This window comes from Balaenoptera ricei, chromosome 15, assembly GCF_028023285.1.
Source record: "Balaenoptera ricei isolate mBalRic1 chromosome 15, mBalRic1.hap2, whole genome shotgun sequence".
In the NCBI taxonomy this organism is placed as follows: domain Eukaryota; kingdom Metazoa; phylum Chordata; class Mammalia; order Artiodactyla; family Balaenopteridae; genus Balaenoptera; species Balaenoptera ricei.
Window position 1 is genome coordinate 64,557,122 of NC_082653.1, and position 24,919 is coordinate 64,582,040.

The window sequence follows — 24,919 nt, forward strand, 5'->3', positions numbered from 1 at the left end:
TGCTAAGGTAACGCATACTTGAAGTTTTAGGTGATGGTGATATACTGAGCTTCCATTTAGATTTCTGACAACTGATATTTGAAATGGTATACGCCAATTCTGGAAAAAGGAAATTTGAGCCTTATATCCTTGGTGAAATAGGTTACCCTATGTTTTGCAAAGTTAGTAAACAAATGTGGTTTACTCTGTGGTTTAATTAGCTTTATTGAGATTTAATTTACATACTGTAAAATTCACCTGTTTGGGTGTGTTTACAGTTATGCAATCATTACCACAATCTAATTTTAGAACATATCTGTCATCCCCCAAAGCAACTGTGTACACATTATCAGTCACTTCCCGTACCTGCCTTTCCCCAGCCTCTGGCAACCACTAAGCTTCTTTCTGTTTTAATAGATTTGCCTATTCTGGGCATTTCATGTAAACGAAATCACACAGTATATGGACTTTCGTGTCTGGCTTCCTTCTTGAGCATGTTTTTGAGACTCCTCCATGTGGTAGCATGAATCTGTACTTCAGTCCTTTATGTTACCCACGCTGAGGCACTGGTGGTTCAGTGGTAGAATTCTCGCCTCCCTTTATGTTACCCAATAGTTGTCCACTGTGCCATTAATATTTTCACCACACTAAGCATCTTTCTTATTCTTTCCCAGTTTATAAGGCACAATTTATTCAAAAGTGTCTTTCCCTCCCTCAGGTCAAGCTCTGCCTGACCTCCCCATCCTCCTGTTGTAGTTTATTCTTAAAGAGTTGCTTTCTCCTTTCCTTCTTTCCTTCTTTCTTTCTTTCCTTCCTCCCTCCCTCCTTTCTTCCCTCCTTCCTTCCTTCCTTTCTTCTTTCTTTCGTTCTTTCTTTCTTTCTTTCTTTCTTCTTTCTTTCTTTCTCTTCTGACATTTTTATTGTTTTAGTTTGTTTTACTTATATTCAAGACTTTAATCCATCTGGAATCTTCTTGTACATGATATGAGATAAGTGCTCAACACTATTTTTTCCCAATGGAAAATCAGTTGGGCCAGCAACATACTTTAAATAGACCATATTCTCCTACTGGATTCAAACATCACCTTCGTCATATAAGGAGTTCTCTGTAACAGATCTAAATTATCTACCTTTTTCTATTCCTAAACCAGCAATAACATATTTATTTGCTTAAGTTTGACTTATATTCTGATATAAGTTGAGGCAAGTCTATCCTTGACATTTGTTTATTTATTGGCTATTTTAGGGCATCTCCTCTTCCGTTTGTTTAATCTAGTCTCCTACTTTCCCTCTCCTCAACACTAAAAGCAAGTTGTTGATATTCTAATTGATACTGAAATTTTAAGGTAATTTCATTAACTTTGGTAATATTTGCATTTTATATCAATCTTCCCACTCAGAAATATGGTATTTATTTCCATTTGTGTGAATCTTGTTTTATGAAATTCAATGAGATTGTAAAAATTATTTTTAAAATACTTTTCTTCATATAATTCCTGAGCTTCTCTTCTTAACTGTTCCCCAAGTTATTTTTTGGTGGTGCTATTGTGATTGGGATATTTTTTCCATCGAAGTTCTTCCCATATCCATTTCAAAGTCATTGTTAGTACAGAGAAAAGCTATTAATATTTATATAATTTTATTGTTTCCAGTCATCTTACAAACTTATTGATTCTAGTAAGATTATTGTTTTAATTTTTATTAAAGTCTACTAGTTTCCTTAGTATACAAGCAAACCATCAGTAAAAATAGTTTAAAATTTTCTTTCCAATGCTTACACTTATTTTATTTTCTTATTTTAATGCATTTGCAAGAACTTTTGTAACTATTTAAATAATTCACCATTTGGAATAGGGTTTTTTATTCATTAGCCTAAATTATATTTAGGTGATTTCCTTCTATTAATGATTTACTTGTTGATTTATTAGAAATGACTACCAAATTTATTCAAATGGCTTTTCAGCTTCACCTTTAATATTGATGTAATTAATATATTATGTTGATACCTTCCCTGATCCAAACAAGCCTTGAATTCCTGGAATAAGCTCTCCTTTGCCATAACACTTTATTCGTTTGGTGCCAATAGCTTAGTGAAAAGATTTGCCTTTATTCATAAGTAAAATTTATTTATAGTTTTCTTTTCTGGTGCTATCCATCAGAACTGGGTTTTAAAAGAATTGAAACACTTCTAATTACTTTCTGTGGACAAGGTTATCAACCCTGGCTGCACATTAGAATCATTTGGAGAGCTGTTTTAAGATGCTGATGCCTGGCACAACCCAGAGGGATTGAATAGGAAATTCTGTGGAGGGGGTTTGAACATCATTAGTTTTAAAAAATGCTCCAGGTGATTCTATCATTTGGTCAAGTCTCAACATCACTGTGTATGATTTGCAATTGTTTAAACAACATTGGAGTACCAGTAGGTGGGCACCAGCCCCAGGCCCCCCAGTACCCCCAGCCAGCTGCTCTGGGAACCTGGCCCCCCAAACCAGTGGGTCAGCACCAACCCTGGACCTTCCTGGCCCTGTAGCCAGCTGCCACAGGACACAGACCCATCCACCAGAAGTCTGGCACCAGCCCCAGCCCACATAGGCCCCACAGGCAAAACCCTGGGACCTGGCATAAACCATCTGCAGGTCAGCAACCTCTGCATGAGGCAGGGCCTGGCAGCCAACCAGGCCAGGGGCCAGCCCCACCCACCAGTGTGCCAACAGCAGTGGGCACTTCCACAACAGAAGGGAATATACAGCCTGTAGAGCAGGCACCCCTAGAATATACAGCTTTTGTTTCTAGAGGAGAGTATGCTGTTGGGTCTCATAGGATGTATCCTACACAAGGCCACTTCTCCAAGACTGGAAAATTTAACAAACCTACCTAATATGTAGACATAAATACAGAGAATTAGGCAAAGGAGACAGAGGAATATGTTTCTAACAAAGGAACAAGACAAAACCCCAGAAGAAGAACTAAGAGAAGTGGAAATAAACAGTCTCTCTGATAAAGACTTCAAGGTGATGATTATAAAGATGCTCAATGAACTTGGGAAAAGAATTGATGAACATAGTGAGAAGTTTAAAAGAGAAAACATAGAGAAGAACCAAACAGAGCTGAAGAATACAATAACTGAAATGTTAAACAAAACAAAAAAAACACTAGAAGGAATCAACAATAAATTAGATGATACAGAAGAATGAATCAGTGAACTGGAAGACGGAGTAGTGGAAATCACCCAAGCTGAACAGAAAAAAGAAAGAATTTAAAAAAATGAGGACAGATTGAGAGACCTCTGTGAGAACATCAAGCATACTGACATTTGAATTATAGGGGGCCCAGAAGGAGAAGAGACAGAGAGAGAGAGAGAAAGGGGCAGATAATTTATTTGAAGAAATAAAAGCTGCAAATCTCCCTAACCTGGGAACAAAAACAGGCATCCAGGTCCAGGAAGCACAGACAGACCCAAACAAGATGAACCTAAAGAGGTCTACTACACCAAGATACATTATAATTAAAATAGCAAAAATGAAAGATAAGGAGAGAATCTTAAAAGCAGCAAGAGAAAAGCAACTTGCTACATACAACGGAACTCCCATAAGACTATGAGTTGACTTTTCAGCAGAAATTTTTCAGGCCAAAAGGGAGTGGCACAATATAGTCAAAGTGATGAAAGGGAAAAACCTAAAACCAAGAATACTCTACCCAGCAAGGCTATTGTTTAGATTTGAAGGAAAGACAAAGAGTGTTACAGACAAGCAAAAGCTTAAGAGTTCAGCACCACTAAACTGGCTTTAAAGAAATGTTAAAGGGACTTCTGTAAGAGGAGAAGAAGAGACCATGACTAGAAATATGAAAATTACAAAAGGAAAAGTCTCATTCATAAAGGCAAGCATATAGTAAAGCTTGTGGACCAACTACTTATAAAGCTAGTAGGAAGGTTAAAAGATAAAAGTAGTAAAATCATCTATATTCACAATAAGCAGGTAAGGGATACACAAAACAAAAAGACATAAAATATGATGTCAAAAAACATTAAATATTGAGTGAGGGAGTAAAAATTCAGAGTTGTTAGAAGGCATTGAAACTTAAGAGATCATTAACTTAAAATAGTATATAGTTATATATAAACCTCATGGTAACAACAGGACAAAAATCTGTAACAGATACACACACAAGAAATAAAAAAAAAAAGAAAATCCAAACACATAACACATAAAGGCAGTCATTAAATCACAGGGGAAGAGACAAAAGAAGAAAGGAACAAAAATGTACTACAAAACAACCAGAAAACAATGAACAAAATGGCAATAAGTACATACCTACCAATAATTACTTTAAATGTAAATGAGCTATATGCTTTACTCAAAAGACATAGACTGGCTGAATGGATTAAAAAAGATATATGTATGATATATATATATATATATATATATATTTCATACATATATCTTACATGATAGTATATACATATATATCTTATATGCATGATATATGTATAAGAGATATATATATATATATATATATATATATGATGTCTACAAGAGACTCACTTAAGATCTAAAGACACAAACAGATTGAAAGTGAGGGGATGGAAAAAAAGTATTCCATGTAAATGGAAAAAAAAAAGAAAGCTGGGGTAGCAATAAATACTTATATCAGACAAAATAAACTTTAAAACAAAGACTGTAACAATAGACAAAGAAGGGTATTACATAATGATACAGGACTGAGTCCCTCAAGAAGATGTAACAGTTGCAAATATATATGCATACAACATAGGCACATCTAAACATATAAAGCAAATATCAAAAAACATAAAGGGAGAAATTGGCAGTAATACAATTATAGTAGAGGACTTTAATACCCCACTTATACCAATGAACAAATCATCCAGACAGGAAATCAATGAAGAAACACTGGCCTTAAATGACACATTATACCAGATAAACTTAGTAGATATATATAGAACATTCAAACCAAAAACAGCAGAATACACATTCTTTTCAAGTGCACATGGAACATTCTCCAGGAGAGAACACATGCTAAGCCACAAAACAAGTTTCAATAAATTTAAGAAGACTGAAATCATATCAAGCATCTTATTCAACCACAACAGTATGAGACTAGAAATCAACTACAAGAAAAAAAACTTCAGAAAACACAAACACGTGGAGGCTAAACAATATACTACTAAGCAACCAATGGGTCACTGAAGAAATCAAACAGGAAATCAGAAAATACATGGATGCAAATGGTAATGGAAACAGAACAATCCAAAATGTATGGGACACAGCAAAAGTAGTTCTAAGAGGGAAATTTATAGCAATACAAGCCTACCTCAGGAAACAAGAAAAATATCGAATAAACAATATAATCTTACACCTAAAGGAACTAGAAAAAGAAGAACAAACAAAACCCAAGGTTAATTAAAGGAAACATATAACAAAGATAAGAGCAGAAATTAAAAAAATAAAGGCTAAAAAAATAGAAAAGATCAATGAAACTAAGAGCTGGTTCTTTGAAAAGACTTTTTTAATGGATAAAACTTTAGCTAGATTCATCAAGTGAAAAAGAGAGGGCCCAATTAAATAAAAACAGAAACGAAAGAGGAGAAGTTATAACTGACATCACAGAAATTCAAAGGATCAGAAGAGATTACTGTGAACAATTATACACCAATAAAATGGACAACCTAGAAGAAATGGATAAATTCCTAGAAACATACAGTCTCCCTAGACTGAATTAGGAAGAAATAGAAAATATAAACAGACCAATTACTAGGAATGGAATTGAATCAGTACTTTAAAAAACTCCCAACAAACAAAAGTCCAGGACCAGATGTCTTCACAAGTGAACTCTATGAAACATTGAAAGAAGAGTTAATACCTATCCTCTCAAACTATTCCGAAAAATTGAAGAGGAAGGAATGCTTCTGAACTCATTCTATGAGGCCAACATTATCCTGGTGCCAAAACCAGACAAAGACACCACAGGAAAAGAAAATTACAGGCCTATATCCCTGATGAAGATAGATGCAAAAGTCCTCAACAAAATATTAGCAAGCCTGTACTTGGAAAACTGTAAGACACTGATGAAAGAAATTGAAGATGACACAAATAGAAAGATATACTGTGTTCATGGATTGGAAGAACTAATATTGTTAAAATGACCATACTACCCAATGCAATCTATGGATTCAGTGCAATCCCTATCAAAATAATAATGGCATTTTTCACAGAACTGGAACAAATAATTCTAAAATGTGTATGGAAACACAAAAGACCTTGAATAGCCAAAATAATCTTGGGAAAGAAGAACAAAGTTGGAGGTATCACACTCCCTGATTTCAAACTATACTACAAAGCTAGAGTCATCAAACAGTATGGTGCTGGCACAAAAACAGACACATAGATCCATAGAACAGAATAGAGAGCCAACAAAGCATTGGCAAAGATGTGGAGAAAAGGGAACCCTTGTGCACTGTTAGCGGGAATGTAAATAGGTGCAGCCACTGTGAAAAACAGTATGGAAGTTCCTCAAAAATTTAAAAGTAGAACTACCACATGATTCAGCAATTACACTCTGGGTATTTACCTAAAGAAAACAAAAACAGTGATTCAAAAAGAAGTATACACACCAATGTTCATTGCAGCCTTATTTACAATATCCAAGATATGGAAGCAACTTAAGTGTCCATTGATAGACAAAGACATAAGGAAGATTGTATATATATACATATATACACACACACAATGGAATAATATGCCACTGTAACAAAGAATAAAATCTTGCCAATTGCAACATCATGAATAGACCTAGAGGGTAATGTGCTAAGTGAAATAAATCAGACAGTGAATGACAAATACTATATGATTTCACTTACATGTGGAATTTTAAAAACAAAGCAAATGAACAAATGTACCAAAACAGAAACAGATTCACAGATGCAGAGAAAAAATTGTTGATTGCCAGAGGGGAGGGGGGGTGGGGGGCATGAGGAAAATAGGGGAGGAAGATGAGGAGGTACAAACTTCCAGTTAAAAAATAAATAAGCTACATGTAAAAGAGTGAAATTAGAACATTCTCTAATACCACACACAAAAATAAACTCAAAATGGATTAAAGACCTAAATGGAAGACCAAATACTATTATATAAAACTCCTGAGGCAAACATAGGCAGAACACTCTTTGACATAAGTCACAGCATACTTTTTTGATCCATCTCCTAGAATAATGGAAATAAAAACAAAAATAAACAAATGTGACCTAATTAAACTTAAAAACTTTTGCACAGCAAAGGAAACCATAAACAAAACGAAAAGACAACCTACAGAGTGGGAGAAAATATTTGCAAATATTGTGACTGACAAGGGATTAATCTCCAAAATACACAAACAGCTCATATAGCTCAATATAAAAAAACCCAAACAACCCAATCAAAAAATGGGCAGAAGATCTAAATAGACATTTCTCCAAAGAAGACATACAGATGGCCAAAAGGCACATGAAAAGATAATCAACATCACTAATTGTTAGAGAAATTCAAATCAAAACTATAATGAGGTATCACCTCACACCAGTCAGAATGGCCATCATCAAAAGTCTACAAATAATAAATGCTGGAGAGGGCGTGAAGAGAAAGGAATCCTCCAACACTGTTGGTGAGAATGTAAATTGGTACAGACACTAGGTCGAACAGTATGGAGATTCCTTAAAAAACTAAAAATAGAGCTATCATATTATCCTGCAATTTCACTCCTGGGCATATATCTGGAGAAAACCACAATTCGAAAAGATACATGCATCCCAATGTTCATTGAAGCACTATTTACAATAGCCAAGACATGGAAGCAACCTAAATGTCCATCAACAGATGAATGGATAAAGAAGATGTGGTATGTTTATACAATTGCATATTACTCAGCCATAAAAAACAATGAAATAATGCCACTTGCAGCAACATGGATGGACCTAGAGATTATCATACTAAGTGAAGTAAGTCAGACAGAGAAAGACAAATATCATATGATATCGCTTATATGTGGAATCTAAAAAAAATGATACAAATGAACTTATATACAAAACAGAAATAGACCCACAGACATAGAAAACAAACTTATGGTTACCAGAGGGGGAGAGATAAATTAGGAGTTGGGGATTAACATATACACACTACTATATATAAAATAGATAACCAACGAAGACCTACTATATAGCACAGGGAACTATACTCAATATTTCATAATAATCTGTAAGGGAAAAGAAATCTGAAAAAAATAGATATATGTGTATGTATAACTGAATCATTTTGCTGTACACCTGAAACTAACACAACATTGTAAATCAACTATACTTCAATTTAAAAAATAAAATAAACTGAAAATAAACAGATAAGTCACAGGATGTAATGTACAGCACAAATAATGTAGTCAATAATATTGTAATAACTTTGTATGGTGACAGATGTTAACTAGACTTACCATAGTGATCAGTCTGTAATGCATTAAAACATCAAATCACTATGCTGTACACCTGAAACTAATATAATATTATAAGTCAATTATACTTTAATAGAAAAAAAAACATTGGAGCAACTTGTTTTCCACATGACATTATACAGAACTCAGCTATGAACCTCTCTGTTCTGCAGGTCTTTTTTAATGCTAAACTTTTCATCTCTTTTTGGTAATTGGTTTCTTCAAATGTTCTACCTTGTCTTGGATCATTTTATATTTTTTTTTTCAAAAAAGTAGCCATTTCATCTAGATTATCAAATATGCTGCTGTAGAATTGCATATGACATTCTCTTCCATTTGTCTTCTTCTCTGTAACTTGGTTATGTCTTCTTTTTGATATGACCACATTTTCTTTCTTCCTTAATCAGACCTGTGTGGGGTTTAATCTGGTATTTTCATTTTTCCAATTTAAATTTTTTAATTGATATATAATTGACATATTACATTTGTTTCAGGCATACAACATAATGATTTGATATTTGTATATATTGCAAAATGATCACCATAAGTTTAGTTAACATACATCACCACACATAGTCACAATTGTTTTTTCTTGTGATGAGGACATTTAAGATCTGATTTTTCAGATGTTTCAAATATATAATACAATATTATTAACTATAGTCACCATGCTGTACATTACATCCTGAGGACTTATTTTGATAACTGGAAATTTGTACCTTTTGATTCCCTTCACCCAAAATGGTATTTTCAAAAATGAGGTTTTGAGCTTTTTTTTTTTTTTGCTATTTGTGCTTTCTAGTCTATTACATCAGATTCTATAATTATTAATTTTCTATTCAGAATTTTTTAGTTTATTTTTTTCTTATCCTAACATCCTGGGGTTTATAACAAGTTCTCTTATTGTTTTATTAGTCATTCTTTATAATAAAGGCATTGAAGTCTATTAATTTTCCTCTAACTACAGCTTTTGTTGTATTCTATAGATTCTGTTATAAAGTGTTCTTTTACTTATTGCTTTAAAAAAAGATTGAATTTTGTTGTCTAGGATTGTGTTTCTCAAGTTTTAAAGTTCTAAAAAATGTATTTCTAAATATTACTGGATTATTATCAGAGAGACTTTGGCTTGAGCAAAATCTCTTTTTTTTCTTTTTTTTAATTTTTAAATTTTATTTTATTTATTTTTTTATACAGTAGGTTCTTATTAGTCATCAGTTTTATACACATCAGTGTATACATGTCAATCCCAATCGCCCAACTCATCACACCACCACCCCCACCCCCCACTGCGTTCCCCCCTTGGTGTCCATACGTTTGTTCTCTACACCTGTGTCTCAACTTCTGCCCTGCAAACTGGTTCATCTGTACCATTTTTCTAAGTTCCACATATATGCGTTAATATACAATATTGGTTTTGCTCTTTCTGACTTACTTCACTCTGTATGACAGTCTCTAGATCCATCCACATCTCAACAAATGACCCAATTTCGTTCCTTTTTATGGCTGAGTAATATTCTATTGTATATATATGTACCACATCTTCTTTATCCATTCGTCTGTTGATGGGCATTTAGGTTGCTTCCATGACCTGGCTATTGTAAATAGTGCTGCAATGAACATTGGGGTGCATGTGTCTTTTTGAATTATGGTTTTCTCTGGGTATATGCCCAGTAGTGGGATTGCTGGATCATATGGTAATTCTATTTTTAGTTTTTTAAGGAACCTCCATACTGTTCTCCATAGTGGCTGTATCAATTTACATTCCCACCAACAGTGCAAGAGGGTTCCCTTTTCTCCACACCCTCTCCAGCATTTGTTGTTTGTAGATTTTCTGATGATGCCCGAGCAAAATCTCTTTTATTTCACTTGTTGAGACTTTATGTTCAGACTTCATGGCTCCTAGAAAATAATATTTATTTCTGTTAACGTAAGTATGTTTCTCTACATACCTATTACATTGAGTTTGTCAGTTGCATAATGCAATTTCTCCTGTCCTTATGTATTTCTATTCTGCTTGGTATGGAAAAGAAGAGTATTGATTTCTTCAAAAATGTATTTATTTTATCAAGTTCTCATTATTTTTCTAACAGTTTTCAGTTTTTGAACTTGGTGTTACTTTGTGCTTGGCACTGGTTCAAGTGCTTTTTAATATTAACTCATTTATTTAAGCTCCAGGCAATCCTCGGAGGAGGGTAACAGGGATGTGAAACAACTTGTCAAAGCCTCAGAGGCAAGAAGTAAGAAGTAGATGCAGGATTCAAACCGGGATGGTTTGGATACAGAGAGAGTCTTGTTCTCAAGCATCACCATGCATCTGACATCTATGGCATGGTTGGTCTTCCCCTCCTGCAAATGGCCCCTTCATTACATGGCTAACATAAGTTCTCCATCTTTTTATGGGACCCTATTCCTGTATCTACAGTTGATGGGTCCCAGGTAGCACCAGGCTCAAGCCAGGATCATCAACACACTTTGCTGAGATGTTTTTGGACTATGTCTAAGAAAGTGATTCATTCATTGATCCAACAAATTTAATTGAACACCTACTATGCACCAAGCACTTAGTGCTGGAGGTAGAGTAGTGAACAAAACAGACAACACCTGCCTTCATGGAGCTTATAATCTATGGGTGAGACAGACATACAAACGTAATAAATGATTTTTATATGAGGTGATCAGTGCTACAGTAAAGGTGATTAGGAGTGTTGGCTGCAATTTCACTGGGATAGTCAGGAAAGGCTTAAATGAGAAGGTGACATGGATGCAAAAGCTTGAACAAGTGAAGGAGGGAGGCGTGCAGAGATCCTGATGAAGAGCATTCCAGGCAGGATGAATAACCAGGGCAGTGTCATGAGAAGGGTCTAGAAGCCAGAGACGGCAAGGAAGCCAGGGTGATGGGGGACCGTGAGTAATAGGGAGGGGAGCAGCACGGGAGGTGAGAGACGATGGGCTTAAGAGCAGTTTTAGCGTGTGTGTGAAGTCCAGTGTGGGGACGGGGAGCAAAAGCCTGATTTAGGAGAAAATGGGAAGGGAGGACTGGAGACAGTGAGTTAGGTAACTCTTCTGAGGACTTTTGCTGCAAAGGGAACAGAAACATGGAGAACTGGGGCCAAGAGAGGACTTTGTTTGTTTTTATAAATTTATTTATTTGTTTATTTATTTATTTATGGCTGCGTTGGGTCTTCATTGCGGTGCGCGGGCCTCTCATTGCAGTGGCTTCTCTTGTTCCAGAGCATGGGCTCTAGGCGCGTGGGCTCTAGTAGCTGTGGCACATGGGCTCAGTAGTTGTGGCTTGCGGGCTCTAGAGCGCAGGCTCAGTAGTTGTGGCACACGGGCTTAGTTGCTCTGCGGCATGTGGGATCTTCCCGGACCAGGGCTCAAACCCGTGTACCCTGCATTGGCAGGCGGATTCTTAACCACTGCACCACCAGGGAAGTCCCACTTTGTTTTTAATCAGAGAAGGAGGAGTAAATTTGAATCCTGGAAAGAATGATGCTGTAGACGGTGGGGGGCCGGTGGGGGGCCGTTGGGGGGAGATGATGATAAAGGAAAGGAGAGAGGGAAGCGGTGGAGTGATGTCCATAAATTGGGGAGAGAGACTGGGGTCTCGTGGGCAGATGGAGAGTGAGCCTCAGGCAGGAGCCTGGTTAGTGTGTCCATCAAAACGTAGTCAATGCACAGGCAGGGGAGTGTGGAAATGAGGCAGAGGGAGCTTGTGGAAACTCCCTTCTGCTCGCTTCTTCCCTCCTCAGTGACCTAGAAAGCAGGTCCTCAGGAAAGCGAGGAAGGGAGAGGGATGTTAGAGACTGGAGGGGAGTGCAGACCAGGGTGTGGGAGAGTGACCAGACTAGCAAAATGCAGAGGGGTAGAGCAGCCTTGAGGGCCCACCTGAGGCCCATGGTTGTAGAGGGAAAACCTGTCCCTTTATGGTGGCCCTGGGACTTTACACTCAAAAGCTGGGCAGCTGTGTTTTTTAAATGTGGAGCGCATCATTCTGACAAGAGAGAGAATTAACCAAGCGTGCAGAGAGAAGCAGAGACAGAAGATGGAGGGACTGACTGGCGTGTTTGGCTCTCTGGTTCCAGCTCTTTCCAAGGCCTACCTTTATCCCTAACCTTCTTTCAGTTAGATTGTTCAATTCCATCACACACCTCAGTGTACCAGCTATAGAAACAGAAGCCCATTTTGAATGGCTTTAACCAATCGGGGGTTCATTCTCAGGTTTGAAACAAAGTCCAAGAGTTGGCCATATACAGCAGACCACAAAGACATCAGGGATCCAGGCTGCTTCTCTCTTTCTGGCTCATTACTTGTGAGTAATGGCTTCTATTCTCATGGTCACAAGATGGTTGCTGGAGTTCCAGCTATCCTTTCTATACTCCAGACAGAAAGAATGGGAATGACAAGGTGCTAAAGGGTACTCATCCCAACTGATTTAGCACCCTCCCCCAAAGGATTTCTTGGAAGCTCCACAATGATATCTACTGTTCTTTCTATGATCACCCTAAACTTCAAGGAAAGCTGGGAAGCATTGTTTTCTGTTTGGGCATATCATCACCCTAAATAAATCAGGATTCTTTATCAAGCAAGAAGGGAAGAATGGGTATTTGGCAGGCAGCTAGCAGACTCAAGCATATCCCAGAGGCTTCCAATAAATGCCCTTTTCCCTTGAGTCTTTTTGAAATGGATTCCTGAGTTATACAAGCGAAAGAGACTTGAGCGACACTGAGGAATAACAACAGGTACAAGATGGGTTGAGATGAGGGTGCAGAACAGAGGCTGCAAACAAGATAGGAGAAGAGTTTGGGGTACAAGGCTGAACCTACCAACTTAAAGACATAGGGACTAGACAGAAACATCGGTAACACACAGAACCTCTGAGAGGCGTGAATGTAAAGTTAATAGGACAAAAGGGTATTTGGACAAAAAAGATTGAGGTGTAATATTATTGGGTTGGCCAAAAGGTTCATTTGGGTTTTTCCATAAAACGTTACAGATGGTTTTTTTTTGGTAAGATGGTATCCTTTTAACTTTTTTCTTTTTTCTTTTCTTTTATTTATTTATTTATTTATTTATTTATTTAAATTAATTAATTTATTTTTATTTTTGGCTGTGTTGGGTCTTCGTTTCTGTGCCTGGGCTTTCTCTAATTGCAGCGAGTGGGGGCCACTCTTCATCGCCGTGCGCGGGCCTCTCACTGTCGCGGCCTCTCTTGCTGCGGAGCACAGGCTCCAGACGCGCAGGCTCAGTAACTGTGGCTCACGGGCCTAGTCGCTCCGCGGCATGTGGGATCTTCCCAGACCAGGGCTCGAACCCGTGTCCCCTGCATTGGCAGGCAGATTCTCAACCACTGCGCCACCAGGGAAGCCCCCTTTTTTCTTTTTTAAATGAACTTTTTCCTAATTCATTCCATCCCCCCATCATACCACGCAAATTGTTGAGTTTTCACTAATCATTGTTTGAGAAAATGCAAAATGACAAAAGAACTACTATGAATTAAGCGGCATTTGTCATTTATACGTTACAGGAGCATGTATACATGTTTGAAAAAAATAGATCTGTTACTTATTCAGCCGACAGATCATGGTGCTTTAAAGAAAGACTCCTCAAACAGTTGGGTTTCATGAGAGTTCACGAAACACTCCAGTGTAACCCCCTTACTGAGGCCCCCTGGCCAGCCTGTTTAAACTTGCCCTATTCTGGTCATTCTAGCAAATGGCTCCTTTTAATTTTCTTCAGAACACTCATCACTCTCTGATATTACTTGTTTACATATTTATTTACTTATCTTGGTCCCATTTGCAATCTAGAATCTAGCATGCAATCTCCAGGAGAGCAGGGACCTTCCATGTTTTATTCAGCATTGAATGCCCCGACATGAGCACCATCCTGGGTATCTCGTAGGTTCGCAGTAAATATTTGGTGACTACGATTGTTAACAGTCTCAATACAGGGCTTGGTACACAGTAAGTGCTCAAAATATTTTAACTCTCACCATCACCATCATCATTATCATCATCACCACTATCATCACTGCTGTCCTCCCACAGTTCTAAGCCTATAGCCCTAGGGACAAGATTGCACACCACTAACACACAAAATAAACATTTATTTTAAAGAAAAAAAAAGTCTGCCAAACTAGTCTAAGACTTGGATCTGGAGTGTGTCCCTTTTCAAACATCACATCATTGAGAGGGTAGTACAAAGGCTGTGAGATGTCTAGAAGTGGGTCAAAGGGCTGGTACAGAACAAGGTCAGATAATCCGCTAAGCAGTGTGGTGATTTTCACGCATCCTTTCCTCAGCTGGTGTCTCTTCCTCTCCCAGATCACTACCCAGCCCTGACCCCCACCCCTCAAGCTACCCTTGCAAATTGGTGGGGTTTTCTTCTGCACAGGATGGACGCCAGCTCCACTTAGGACCCCCGCTTTTCCTTGTTGTTTCCTGCAAATCTTTTCTATAGGAAAGTACAGTCTGCTGTCAGAGGAAAGTTATTTGCTACCTAGAGCTCCCTCTGCTGATACAGTGGGTGGATGGTTCTCTAGAAAAGCTGCAGGTTTCAGAAGCACAGCTGGGAGTCTGGCGGGGCATGTCGTCTGCCTAAGCCTGTGGTCTGAACAGAGGCTGTTTCCTTCTCTTGGGTTGGGTTGGGGGGGGTGTGGTACAGGTGATGCGTGTTCATGGCTTCATGTGCTTCTGGGGGCCCCGAGGGAGGGGCTTTGGGCATCCTGGCTCTTCTGACCTCCAGGCGCCCTGGAACCCTGGTGTTTGCATGCACTTGTTGGAGAGGATTGGGAATTCCTGGGGATGGGAAGATGGACGTGCCATGCATAACTCTCCTGCTGACACTCAGGAACAGGTGACCCATGTGGATGATTTCTCTCTGATGCAGAAGTGAAACCTAGGGGGAGGTTTTTAATTTTTTAAGAGCAAAGTCAGGGTCAGTTTGTAGAGTCTGGGTAAAAAAAGCCTCTAACAAACCAAAAAGAAACAGGCACATGCTTAAGATTTAAAAAAATAATAACCATGTATTTGACTAAATTTATTCTTAGGCTGAAGTTTATTTAAATTCAGAAGAAGGCATGCCAAGCCCTAGGTCTCTGGTACCTTCTGCCAGAACTATTTGAGAGAAGGGGAGAGCATTTCCTTACAGACCAGCCTGCTAACATTCCTTCAACTCTGCCATTGGTCAGTGCCAACATCTTATAGGAAATATATGATGCTGCTTCCCTGCCCCTGCCCCCTAGTAAACTTAAGAAATAGGTATTACTCTCTTTCACTTTTTACACATGGAAATATTGAGGTCTGGTTAAACAACTTGCTTAAAATCATACAGCTAAAAAGTTGCTGTGATGGGGTCTGTGAACTTGTGAGTACCAAGCTCCACTCGCCAGCTGTCTTGCCGCTGGAGAAACACACCAGGCTCATTTCCAGCTGCACGCCTGTCATTGGTGTTCATTGCTCAACCAAAGTTGACTCAGTGCCCTGCACTATGGAAAGTGCCAGAGAGAACCGAGAAGAATGAGACCAGGTCCCCGCCCTTGGGGTACTTGGCAGTCCTCCATCAAAATCAAGGACTAGGTTTAGTGCCACTTCTTCTAGGCTGCCTTCCCTGACTACGCTTTTTTCCCTCTTATATCTTTAGACACTGCCTTACTGTTATAAGTGAAATCAATAATGCCTTACCTTTACTGAGCACTTACTGTGTGCCAATCTCTATAGAAAAAAATCTTTACATGGGTTATCTAATTTAATCCTTACAAGAAATCTATGAGAAAAGCCCTATTATTATCCCCCCATTTTACAGATGAAAAAACTGAGGCATAAAGAAGGGAACAACTGATGCTGAAAGTCTCAGTTAAAAAGCGGCAGAGCTGGGAATCTGACAGCTCCTTGAGGGTGAAGACCGCACCCCCCCCTTCTCCTCCTGATTTCCCTCTTGGCCCCGAGCCTAGTGCTGGGCAAACCAGGAGCTCAAAACTACTGATTCACTGATTTACTCTCCTCTCATTGGAAAGCGGTGATGAAACAAGATTTGGGGATGGGTAAGGGAAGGGAATCCCACAAATCAGCTGGAACTTCTTTTGAGCTCTGGCTCTCAGTTAATGCAAGAGTAAGAACCGTACTTAAAAAGAAAAATTCCTTAGGGAATCTTCCTCATTTCTATATCTCGCTTGCCCAGCATGACGCCGGGCACATAATAGGGTCCAATACATCTGTGTTGAATGACTGAATGAGCTTTAAAAATTCTCAAGAAACTTGCTGCTGTTGCTAACGGCTGCTGCTGCCAGAGTCTCAGGCAGTGCTTGAGCTCCACGAAGGTGCTTGAGGTGCTGTTGGTCTGTCTTGGGGCAGGAAGATGGTCCCTAGAATCCTGCCTTCCCGCTCCTCTATCTCAGGTGATTTTTCATCCTAAAAACCTCACATAAGCTGTTTATGGCACCCATAACCTGCCTGGAGCTTTTAAACCTCTTTTTCATGTGGCATTTTAGGAGTTGAGATAAACAAACCACTCTCTCTTTCTCCAGGGACTTGGAGACCTGGATCCTTAACCTCACTCCTTCAGCCTGTGGCCCTCGAGGGAGCTGAACCAGAGTGTGGGCCCCAAAGGACTGTGGTTAAACCTATCGCGTGGAGGAAGCAGATAACATCATTGCTGCTTAGAGGAAAAACACAGCAGAGCCGTTGAAAGACGGGCCGGAGGGCAGGGATGACAAGAGTCTCCAGGGCAGCCTCTGCTGGGTTGGAAAGCTCTCTTTAGACACTGAGGAAGAGTTTTGGGGACATGACATGATGATCTTGGGGACCATCTCATCCAGTCCTTCATTTGGCATTAAAGAAACTGAAGTCCTGGGAAAGGAGTGGCTTGCCCAAGGTCATGTAAGCATCACAGTGGCTGCATAGAGTAGAAGCAGCCTCCCCGGCGCCTATCCCCACCTTCCTGTCAGATCCTGATCCCTACAGAACATCCAGGTGCTTGTAGGGAAGCTGGCTTCGCCCCAGTGCCAGAGGAGGCGTATGGGACCTTGGCCAAGCTGATCAGCACATTCTATCTTTCTGGCCACAGTGCTTGGTTTAGGGGTGACCTATGACCTAAAGCTGGTTCAAACAGAGAGAATATCTGGAGCTTTGAGGAGAATGCTGGGAAATACTGACCCTCCTTCTCCTGGGCTAGAAATGAACAAAGGATACAATTAACTGATGCCCGGCTGTGACATGAAGAGAGAACCTCAGGATGAAGCAGGCCTCATGAAAGGCAGAGAGGAGAGATGGAGAGTAAAAGAGTCCTAGGTCATAGTTCTGAGTTGCTGGATCAAACTTCACCTGATATCTTTACTCTGGAACATTTGGTTATATGATCCAGCAAACTCTATTTTTAAAGGTATAATATATGCTTTATTACTTGTAACCAAAATATTCCCAGGTGATAAACAGATGACAGAAGACTTGTGGCATGGCCATAGGAGCTTGCCTCTGTTCTAGCTCACTCCTGGTTAGGTGGGCTAAGCGCAAGGGGGGAGGCCTCTATGCCTGGCCACACGGCTGGCCAGGCTTGGATAGTCTGAAGGCTGAGTCTCGTTTGAAGTTCAGACCTCCCCCCCCCCCCCCCCACCTGACATTTTACACTCCCAGTTCAGGGAAGCGGGCTGGCTTATTACATGGATCCAGAAAGCATCTTTTGGTGGTCACTCCCACCCCACCCTCATGAACCCATAGCACTTTGTGCACATCTCCAAAGTGACACCGACCTCACTGCTTGTTAATGACCGACATGCACATCTGGCTCCTCTAGACCCCAAGCTTGCTGAAGGGGAAATTAAGCCTTACCAACCTTTGGATTCCTGCACCTCGCCCAGTGTCTGACAGAGCTTGATATCCACAGACTGTCGTTGAGTGGATGAAACAATCTCTTCCTTGCCTCCTCTGATGGATCCTCTTTATTCCTTCACTTTCTTCTCTTAAAATTAGGATCTGGTTTACAAACACAGTGGACAAGATGCAAAACGTTCACCCTGAGTCCAAGATTGACAAGCTGGGGATTTGATCTGCTATTGTATTCTGATAGTGCTAAGTCCTGTCTGGGCCACCCACTCCCTCTATCCGCTCACCATGTGTTCAGGGCTGCTGGGCAAGAGGACACGGGAGGGAAAGACTGAGTCACAGAAGGCTGACTATGAAACTTGAGTCCGTTGGGATCGTCAGCCTTAACTGTCATTGGCAGAGGAGAAAGCTCAGGCCCAGGGAGGAGTCCTCCTGGCTCAAGGTCACCAGGACAGTCCAGCCCTGATGGGAAGGAACTCCACTTTAGAAGGCAAGACCTGTTCCCCCAGGAGGTGAGCCCTGTGCAGTCAGGAAGGTGGGCTTCAGGGTGGATGAGAAGAATGGACCTGGTGGAAGGCAGGGGCCAGACTTTGGGGCTTGCAGCCAGTGAAGGTTGAGAAACTCCACTGGGTCTCCCTTTCCCCATGAAAGCACTTGCTTGCCAACTGGGTTTGGAAGTCTCTTGGCTTGTTCGTCCTTAGGGATCAGAGAAGTGACTCAATAAAGCACTTAGTACATCTTTGGCACTAGGGGGTGGGGTGTGATTCAGAAGTCACTCACACTCATTTGTAGCCTCCTCCCTGCCCCTTCAAGCCAGGGATCCAGGGGTCCGCCGCGTGAGCCCCTTCCCTGGCCAAGACATTCCTGACACGTTTCTCCCGTCTCCACCTGCTAAGCAGTCTCTGTGCCCATAGAAGACACCTGGACCGCAAACTCCGGGCGGGGAGCCCGCTCCACACAGCTGCCTCGTGCTTGCATCCCACATGGAAGGGGATCTAAGGACCCCCCAGAGCTTCCCGACCTCCCCTAGATTCTGAGCGGGCCCACCGTCACCCAAAGCTCCCCCTGCTTTTCTGACCCCTCCTCGTCTTTTCGGCCGCGGGAACTGTCCCCATTCCCCCACCCACTCCGGCTCGGGTCCTGGGGGGGTGGTGGTGTGGGCCCCTTCTGCTCGCCCCCACCCCCTTCCTCTCCCTCCTCCTTTTTCCTCCCGTGCTCCGCCCCCAGGCCCCACCCCTCTCCACCCCGGCCCGCGTGCCCGCAGCCTCTTCCCCGTCCCCGGCGTCCCCGGCCCAGGCAAGGGGCTGCGGGGAGTGGAAGCCCCGCGGGCTAGGCCCCCGCCCTCCCCGCGCGCCCCGCCCGAGCGCGCGCGCCCGCCGCCCCCTTCCGCGGCCTCCAGCTCCCCGCCTCCCCGCCTTCCCCTCCTCCTGGTGACGTCCGGGTCCCTGCCCGTCTGAAAACTCCGCGCCGCGGCGGTGAAGGCGGCGGCGGCGGCGGCGGCGGAGGAGGAGCAGCGGCGAGCCGAGGCGGCGGCGGCGGCCCGAGCGGGAGCCTGAGCGGCGGCGGCGGCGGCCGCGGGAGCCGCGGGGAGCGCGGGGGCGGCCCGGAGCGCCCGGGGTCCCCCGCGCCCCGCTTGCTCGCCGCGCTCCGAAGATGGTGGCGGCGCCGTGCGCTCGGAGGCTGGCCCGGCGCTCGCACTCGGCGCTGCTCGCGGCGCTCACCGTGCTGCTGCTGCAGACGCTGGTCGTGTGGAATTTCAGCAGCCTCGACTCCGGGGCCGGAGAACGCCGCGGGGGCGCAGCGGTCGGCGGCGCGGAGCAGCCGCCCCCGGCCCCGCGCCGCGAGCGCCGGGACCTGCCCGCCGAGCCGGCTGCAGCCCGAGGAGGAGGCGGCGGAGGCGGAGGAGGACGGGGGCCGCGGGCGCGGGGAGGCGGCCCCGAAGCACCCCGCGCGCAGCAGCCGGCCAGCCGAGGGGCACTGGCCGCGCGGGCGCTGGTAAGATGCCTTTTCGGCTCGCGTCCCGGAGGGAAGGAGGGAGGCAGGCGGGCAGGCGGCCCGACCCCACGCCCGCCAGCCCTTGAACCCCGCTCAACCCCGGCTTCCAGGGGAAAGAGATGTGGAGCCAGCAGGCTTGGGTCCCTTCCCAGGCTCAGGGGCCGAGGGCTGCCCCATCCCGAGTCTGAGGACTGCCCCCTTGGGGTCTGGGGAAGTTATCTCCAGAGGAGGCGCTTTGGGGGTTACCGGAGCCTGGCTGGGCCCCTGTCCCCCGTCACTCTCGCTGGGCGCCCCGACTTGCTCTGTGCCTGTGGGTGTTGGCGCCTCGCTCCCGGGCTGAGTGCCTGGACCGTGCCGGGACCCTCAGCTGCTGCTCTAGGCGGTGGTGCTCGCCGCATCTCTGGTTTTTGCCCAGCTGGGTGCAGGCAACTCAGTCCTCAGCTTGCTGCCTCGTTGTCTTTGCCTGGCCTGCGAGGGGGTCTGGGATCGGTGTCCCAAGTCCTCAGCCGTGCCCCGGAGTCAAGACTCAGTCTTGGGTACCTGGTCTTACTTTGAGTCTCCTTCTTCCATCCCTGTATGTCTGAGACTCCTGTCTCTACCCTGCCCGTGTCTAACCTTGCCCTGTCCTGGTGCCTCTCTCCAGTGTCAGGGCATGGCCCCTTCTCCTAGGTGGTTGTGTCTGGCTCTCTGTCTTGTGTGTGGCTAATTCCTGTCACCAGCTGTGTGTCAGATCAAATCATCTCGGCTTAGGGTCCTGTGGGTTTACTTTGCCCTCCTTGGGTGTGAACAGACCATGTTCTGAAACTGTTCCTTCTGCAGATCTTCTGGGGCCATCTGGGTGTCTTCTACCCTGCCCCCAACTTCTCCAGGGGTGACTTGCACACCTTCTTTGGGCTGACTTGTTTAGTCCACTGAGCTAGGGGCACACAGGAGAGGTCAGAGTCCCCAACTTTGGGCCAGGGTCTCAGTGCCCTGTGGGCGTGTCTGTCTTGAGGCATAACGATGTGCTGTGTGTCTGTCTGTATCTTCATCACTCCGCTTGCCTACAGAGTTTCTCCCAGCCCTTACGGACATTAGACACCAGGGGGTAGTTTCAGGCTCTTAGGTACTGAATGCATGTCTCTGTCTTTTGTCACTTTGGGAGACTTCACTGAAGGCTGCCTTCGGACACAGCGTAATGCTCTTTGATCTGCTAAACTTCTTTGGCGTCAAGGCGACCCTCTTTGCCACAGTGCGGCTCTTTGTACCTGTGGGCTGAGCCAGCCCAAGACGTGATGCGATGGCATTTCACGTTGCTGGCCGGTCTGTGTGGGTAGCAGGGAGAGACATCTTTTCCCCATTTGTGGGGAGGAGAGTGGAGTGAGATTCCTGATGGAGAACCAGAACATTCCGAATGCCTCTTATTTATAGCAAAGAGTACTCTCAGACACTGCCTTTGAACTCCAGGAGTGGATAGTGTTGTGTGTGGGCAGAAATGCAATTAGAAGTTCTTTCTAGATTCGGAGCCCTGCGGGGAGGTGGGGTGGGAGAGGGTTCAGACCCGCACCACTAGCCTGGGGAACACGTAGGAGGCACAGGGCTTACTGTACCCTTTGCATCCGGGGGTCCAGACAGGCATCAGGAGGTGCCTTTCCAGGCAAATACCACCTGTTGAAACAAGTGGAGGGAAGGAAGGAGGCCTGGTTGGCTGATTTCTTCCTGGGTCCCTGACATTTTGGGTCCTATGTCCACACCTGCTCTTTGTGCGTTCAGTTCTGTGTCTTACCCTCTCATCCCCCAGCTCGGCTGCATTGAGGTTTGCAATTGGGAAGGTAAGTGGGAGCATGCCACTTTTCCTTTTTTTATTCCTTTTGGAACGCCAGTTCCAGCAGCAGAGTCGCTTTGCTTTTCTGAAACTCTGCTTTCATCTATAAGTTCAGTGACTATCCCCGTACACACATCTCCCAGTGTCTCAGTTTCTTCCGATATAGACATAACCTGTATTTTTTTTTCTGCTCTTCTCCTTTCTTTGTGGTTGTCTACCATGCGGTTGTTCACTGCTGTCTCTCCTGGATTTGTACTTTATTTTATCTGTTTGTGTCCTCTCTCTTCCCTTCCCCGACGTCTACCCCAGTGCCCTGCTAGATCCTGAAATCACAGCGCAGACCTGCTGGATGGAGCTGGGGGTCTGTCCTTCTCTAGCTGTGCCCACCCAAGCCCTGCCCTTCCACGGAGCTCAAGGAGACCAGAAGGGGGCAGGCTGTTCCCAAAGTCCGGCGTTGTCTGAGCTTAGGTTGCAGGCTGGGAGGAGAGGACCAGGCCTTTCGGCAGGCCACTGAGGCCCTCAGAACATGTGGTTTGTTTGCAGACCCTACCGAGGCTGCCGGTGCGTGATGCTTTGGAGGGAGACTCAGGAGTGGGACATAAAAAAAATTCCCTGTGATTTTCCAGATGACTCTCATAAAGAGCTGGTGAGGCACGTGCTTGGGAGATGATGCTTCGTCTCTGTGCTCTGCAGAGGATGCAGGTGGGGAGGGCAGTTGTGGTTTTGGGATGCAGAGGGACTCCGTGGCTCTGGTGGTAGTGGCGGTGGGTGTGTCCCAAGGAGTGTCAGGCAGGCGCTGTGTACTGAGCATTTTCTCAACCAGACCTTGCTGCTTCCTTGTGCTCAACCTCTCAGAGCTTCTGCACTTGTACCTTTTATGTTTGGGGAGCCGCACCCCAGTGGAAGGACCTGATTGTAATTTTGGTGCATTTTAAGAAGTCAGGAAGAAACACCCAGTTTCTCAAGCAGACAGAGCCAGAGAGAGTGCAGGTGGTGCGAGCTGGGCATATCCCTAAAAGATCTGCAAGCTCCCCTTTTCCTCTCCGCCCCTGTCAAAGCTCTTACATATTAGAATTATTGGGTGGATGGCAGCTGAGATTTGCGGCCGTGATACTCATCCCTTCATTGGGTCTCCAGTAAGCTGTGGATTTTATTGTCATCTCAGAATGTAAGAAACAGATGGGCTCACTTATGAAGGGAGGGAAAACATTGAGGAGAGTGTCAAAAAGATCACACTACAGGTTCTGAATCAATTTTGGGGAGAATGAAAGAGAACTGTATGTTAATGGAACGAATGTTTATTTTCTTTCCCTTTGCCCCCAGTGATCCTCTGAAGTCCTCACATTTATTGCTTGTGCCCTTAGATAAACTATTACTCAGTAAGTTTCATTTAAGAAACCTAATTTTTTATTGTGCACACACACACACACACACTCACACTCACTCACACACTCTTAAAGTAGAATGGGCTTTCTGTATTGTCTGACCCCTTTGAAATGTTGATTTTTCGGCAGAAATTCCTCATACTTCACATTACTCAGATAACTCAGGACTTTTTCAGACATTGGCAGTGACTTTGAAAAATTGGTTCACTGTATCCAGATCGCCTCTGGTTCTAACAGCCTCAGAGGCGTAGCTTTTCTTTCTATCCAAATGTTTTGAGACCAGAGAGAACAGAGGGTATATTTTATTGATGGTTTGTTTTTCTCACACTCTCAATGGAGGTTTTTTTTTGCCTGAGCAGTGCATTACACTTTGTATACAGAAATATGCATCACTGAACAATATTTATCTTGATGCAAATGTTGCCATCTGCTTAATCATGTACTGGAAAATGTTAAATAAAATAGATAAATAAAAGTAGAAATTATTATATGCTTATATATATTTTACATGTATATATTCACTTTCCTTCCAGTCCTACACTTTAGACGTTCTCTCTAGTTTATCAATTCTTTTTATTTTAATCTTCCAGAAGGTTGAGTGACAAATGCTTGCTGTTTTGCAAATAGGAAGCCAAAGCATAAGTTCCTGTTTGCTGGGGATTGTCTAACTTTGATGCATGGTCTTAATAGAAAAGGAAATTATTTTGAGCTAGAGCAGATATCTGACATCGGTGTGTGTGTGTGTGTGTGTGTGTGTGTCTGTGTGTGTGTGTGTGTGTTTCCCCAGAAAACAAAATATCCTTAAGGATATCTCTACAGTAAGTGTCTGTCCTTCCACCCAGAGCTATTTATGATCAGTGGGGCCTTAAATCTACATGCAGAAAGACAAAAATGCATGCTGCCAGCATAATTGGACCTGGTCTCTATCTTGGTCAATACTGCCCTAAGACTTGTCACTTATGATAACTCTCCCTTTTTTTCATTTGCATCTCCCATTTCTATTGCCCCCAGCCCCTATCTACCAGAACCAGAGAGAAAATACTTTGGGGAAAATGAAAAAATAAATAAAATACAAACTCAGCCTCAACAAAACCCAAGCTCAAAGGAAGGGGTGTGGGAGCAGGAGAAGAGTCACACGAAACCCATGCCAGGCCCCAGCACAAGTGAAAGAGGCCTCCATTAACTATCCTTGGGTCTGCCATTGCCGGGTTCAGGTCCCGACTCTGCTCTTGGCCACCCCTGGGATCTTGGGCAAGTCATTCTAACTTCGTTCCTCTGAAAATCAGGGCCACCTCATAGGGTTATGTGAGGATGAAATGTAATAATACGTGTGAGCCAATTTGCGCCTGGCACATAATAAATGCCCAAATGTGAGCTGTTGTTCTTAAAAAGAAACTCTTAGCATGTTTGAAAATAAGCAAATTTCCGCAATTATTCATTTTCCCAAGCCAAGTAAGGTT

The 24,919-nt window shown here is 43.3% G+C and overlaps 1 protein-coding gene and 1 long non-coding RNA gene across 2 annotated transcripts in view; one reads left to right on the forward strand and one right to left on the reverse strand.

Annotated features, from left to right (window-relative positions):
• LOC132348429 (uncharacterized) overlaps positions 1 to 20,088 on the reverse strand; it is a 58,756-nt gene extending 38,668 nt beyond the window's left edge. The window contains exons 1-2 of the long non-coding RNA XR_009497469.1: positions 19,997 to 20,088; positions 18,286 to 18,425 (exon numbers count right to left, since the gene is read on the reverse strand). This is a non-coding gene — a long non-coding RNA (uncharacterized LOC132348429). The remainder of the gene's footprint in view (positions 1 to 18,285; positions 18,426 to 19,996) is intronic.
• Positions 19,929 to 24,919, forward strand: part of XYLT1 (xylosyltransferase 1) — a 302,161-nt gene continuing 297,170 nt past the window's right edge. Inside the window, exon 1 of the mRNA XM_059895867.1 lies at positions 19,929 to 20,270. Within this exon, the coding sequence (XP_059751850.1) occupies positions 19,929 to 20,270 (342 nt within the window). The remainder of the gene's footprint in view (positions 20,271 to 24,919) is intronic.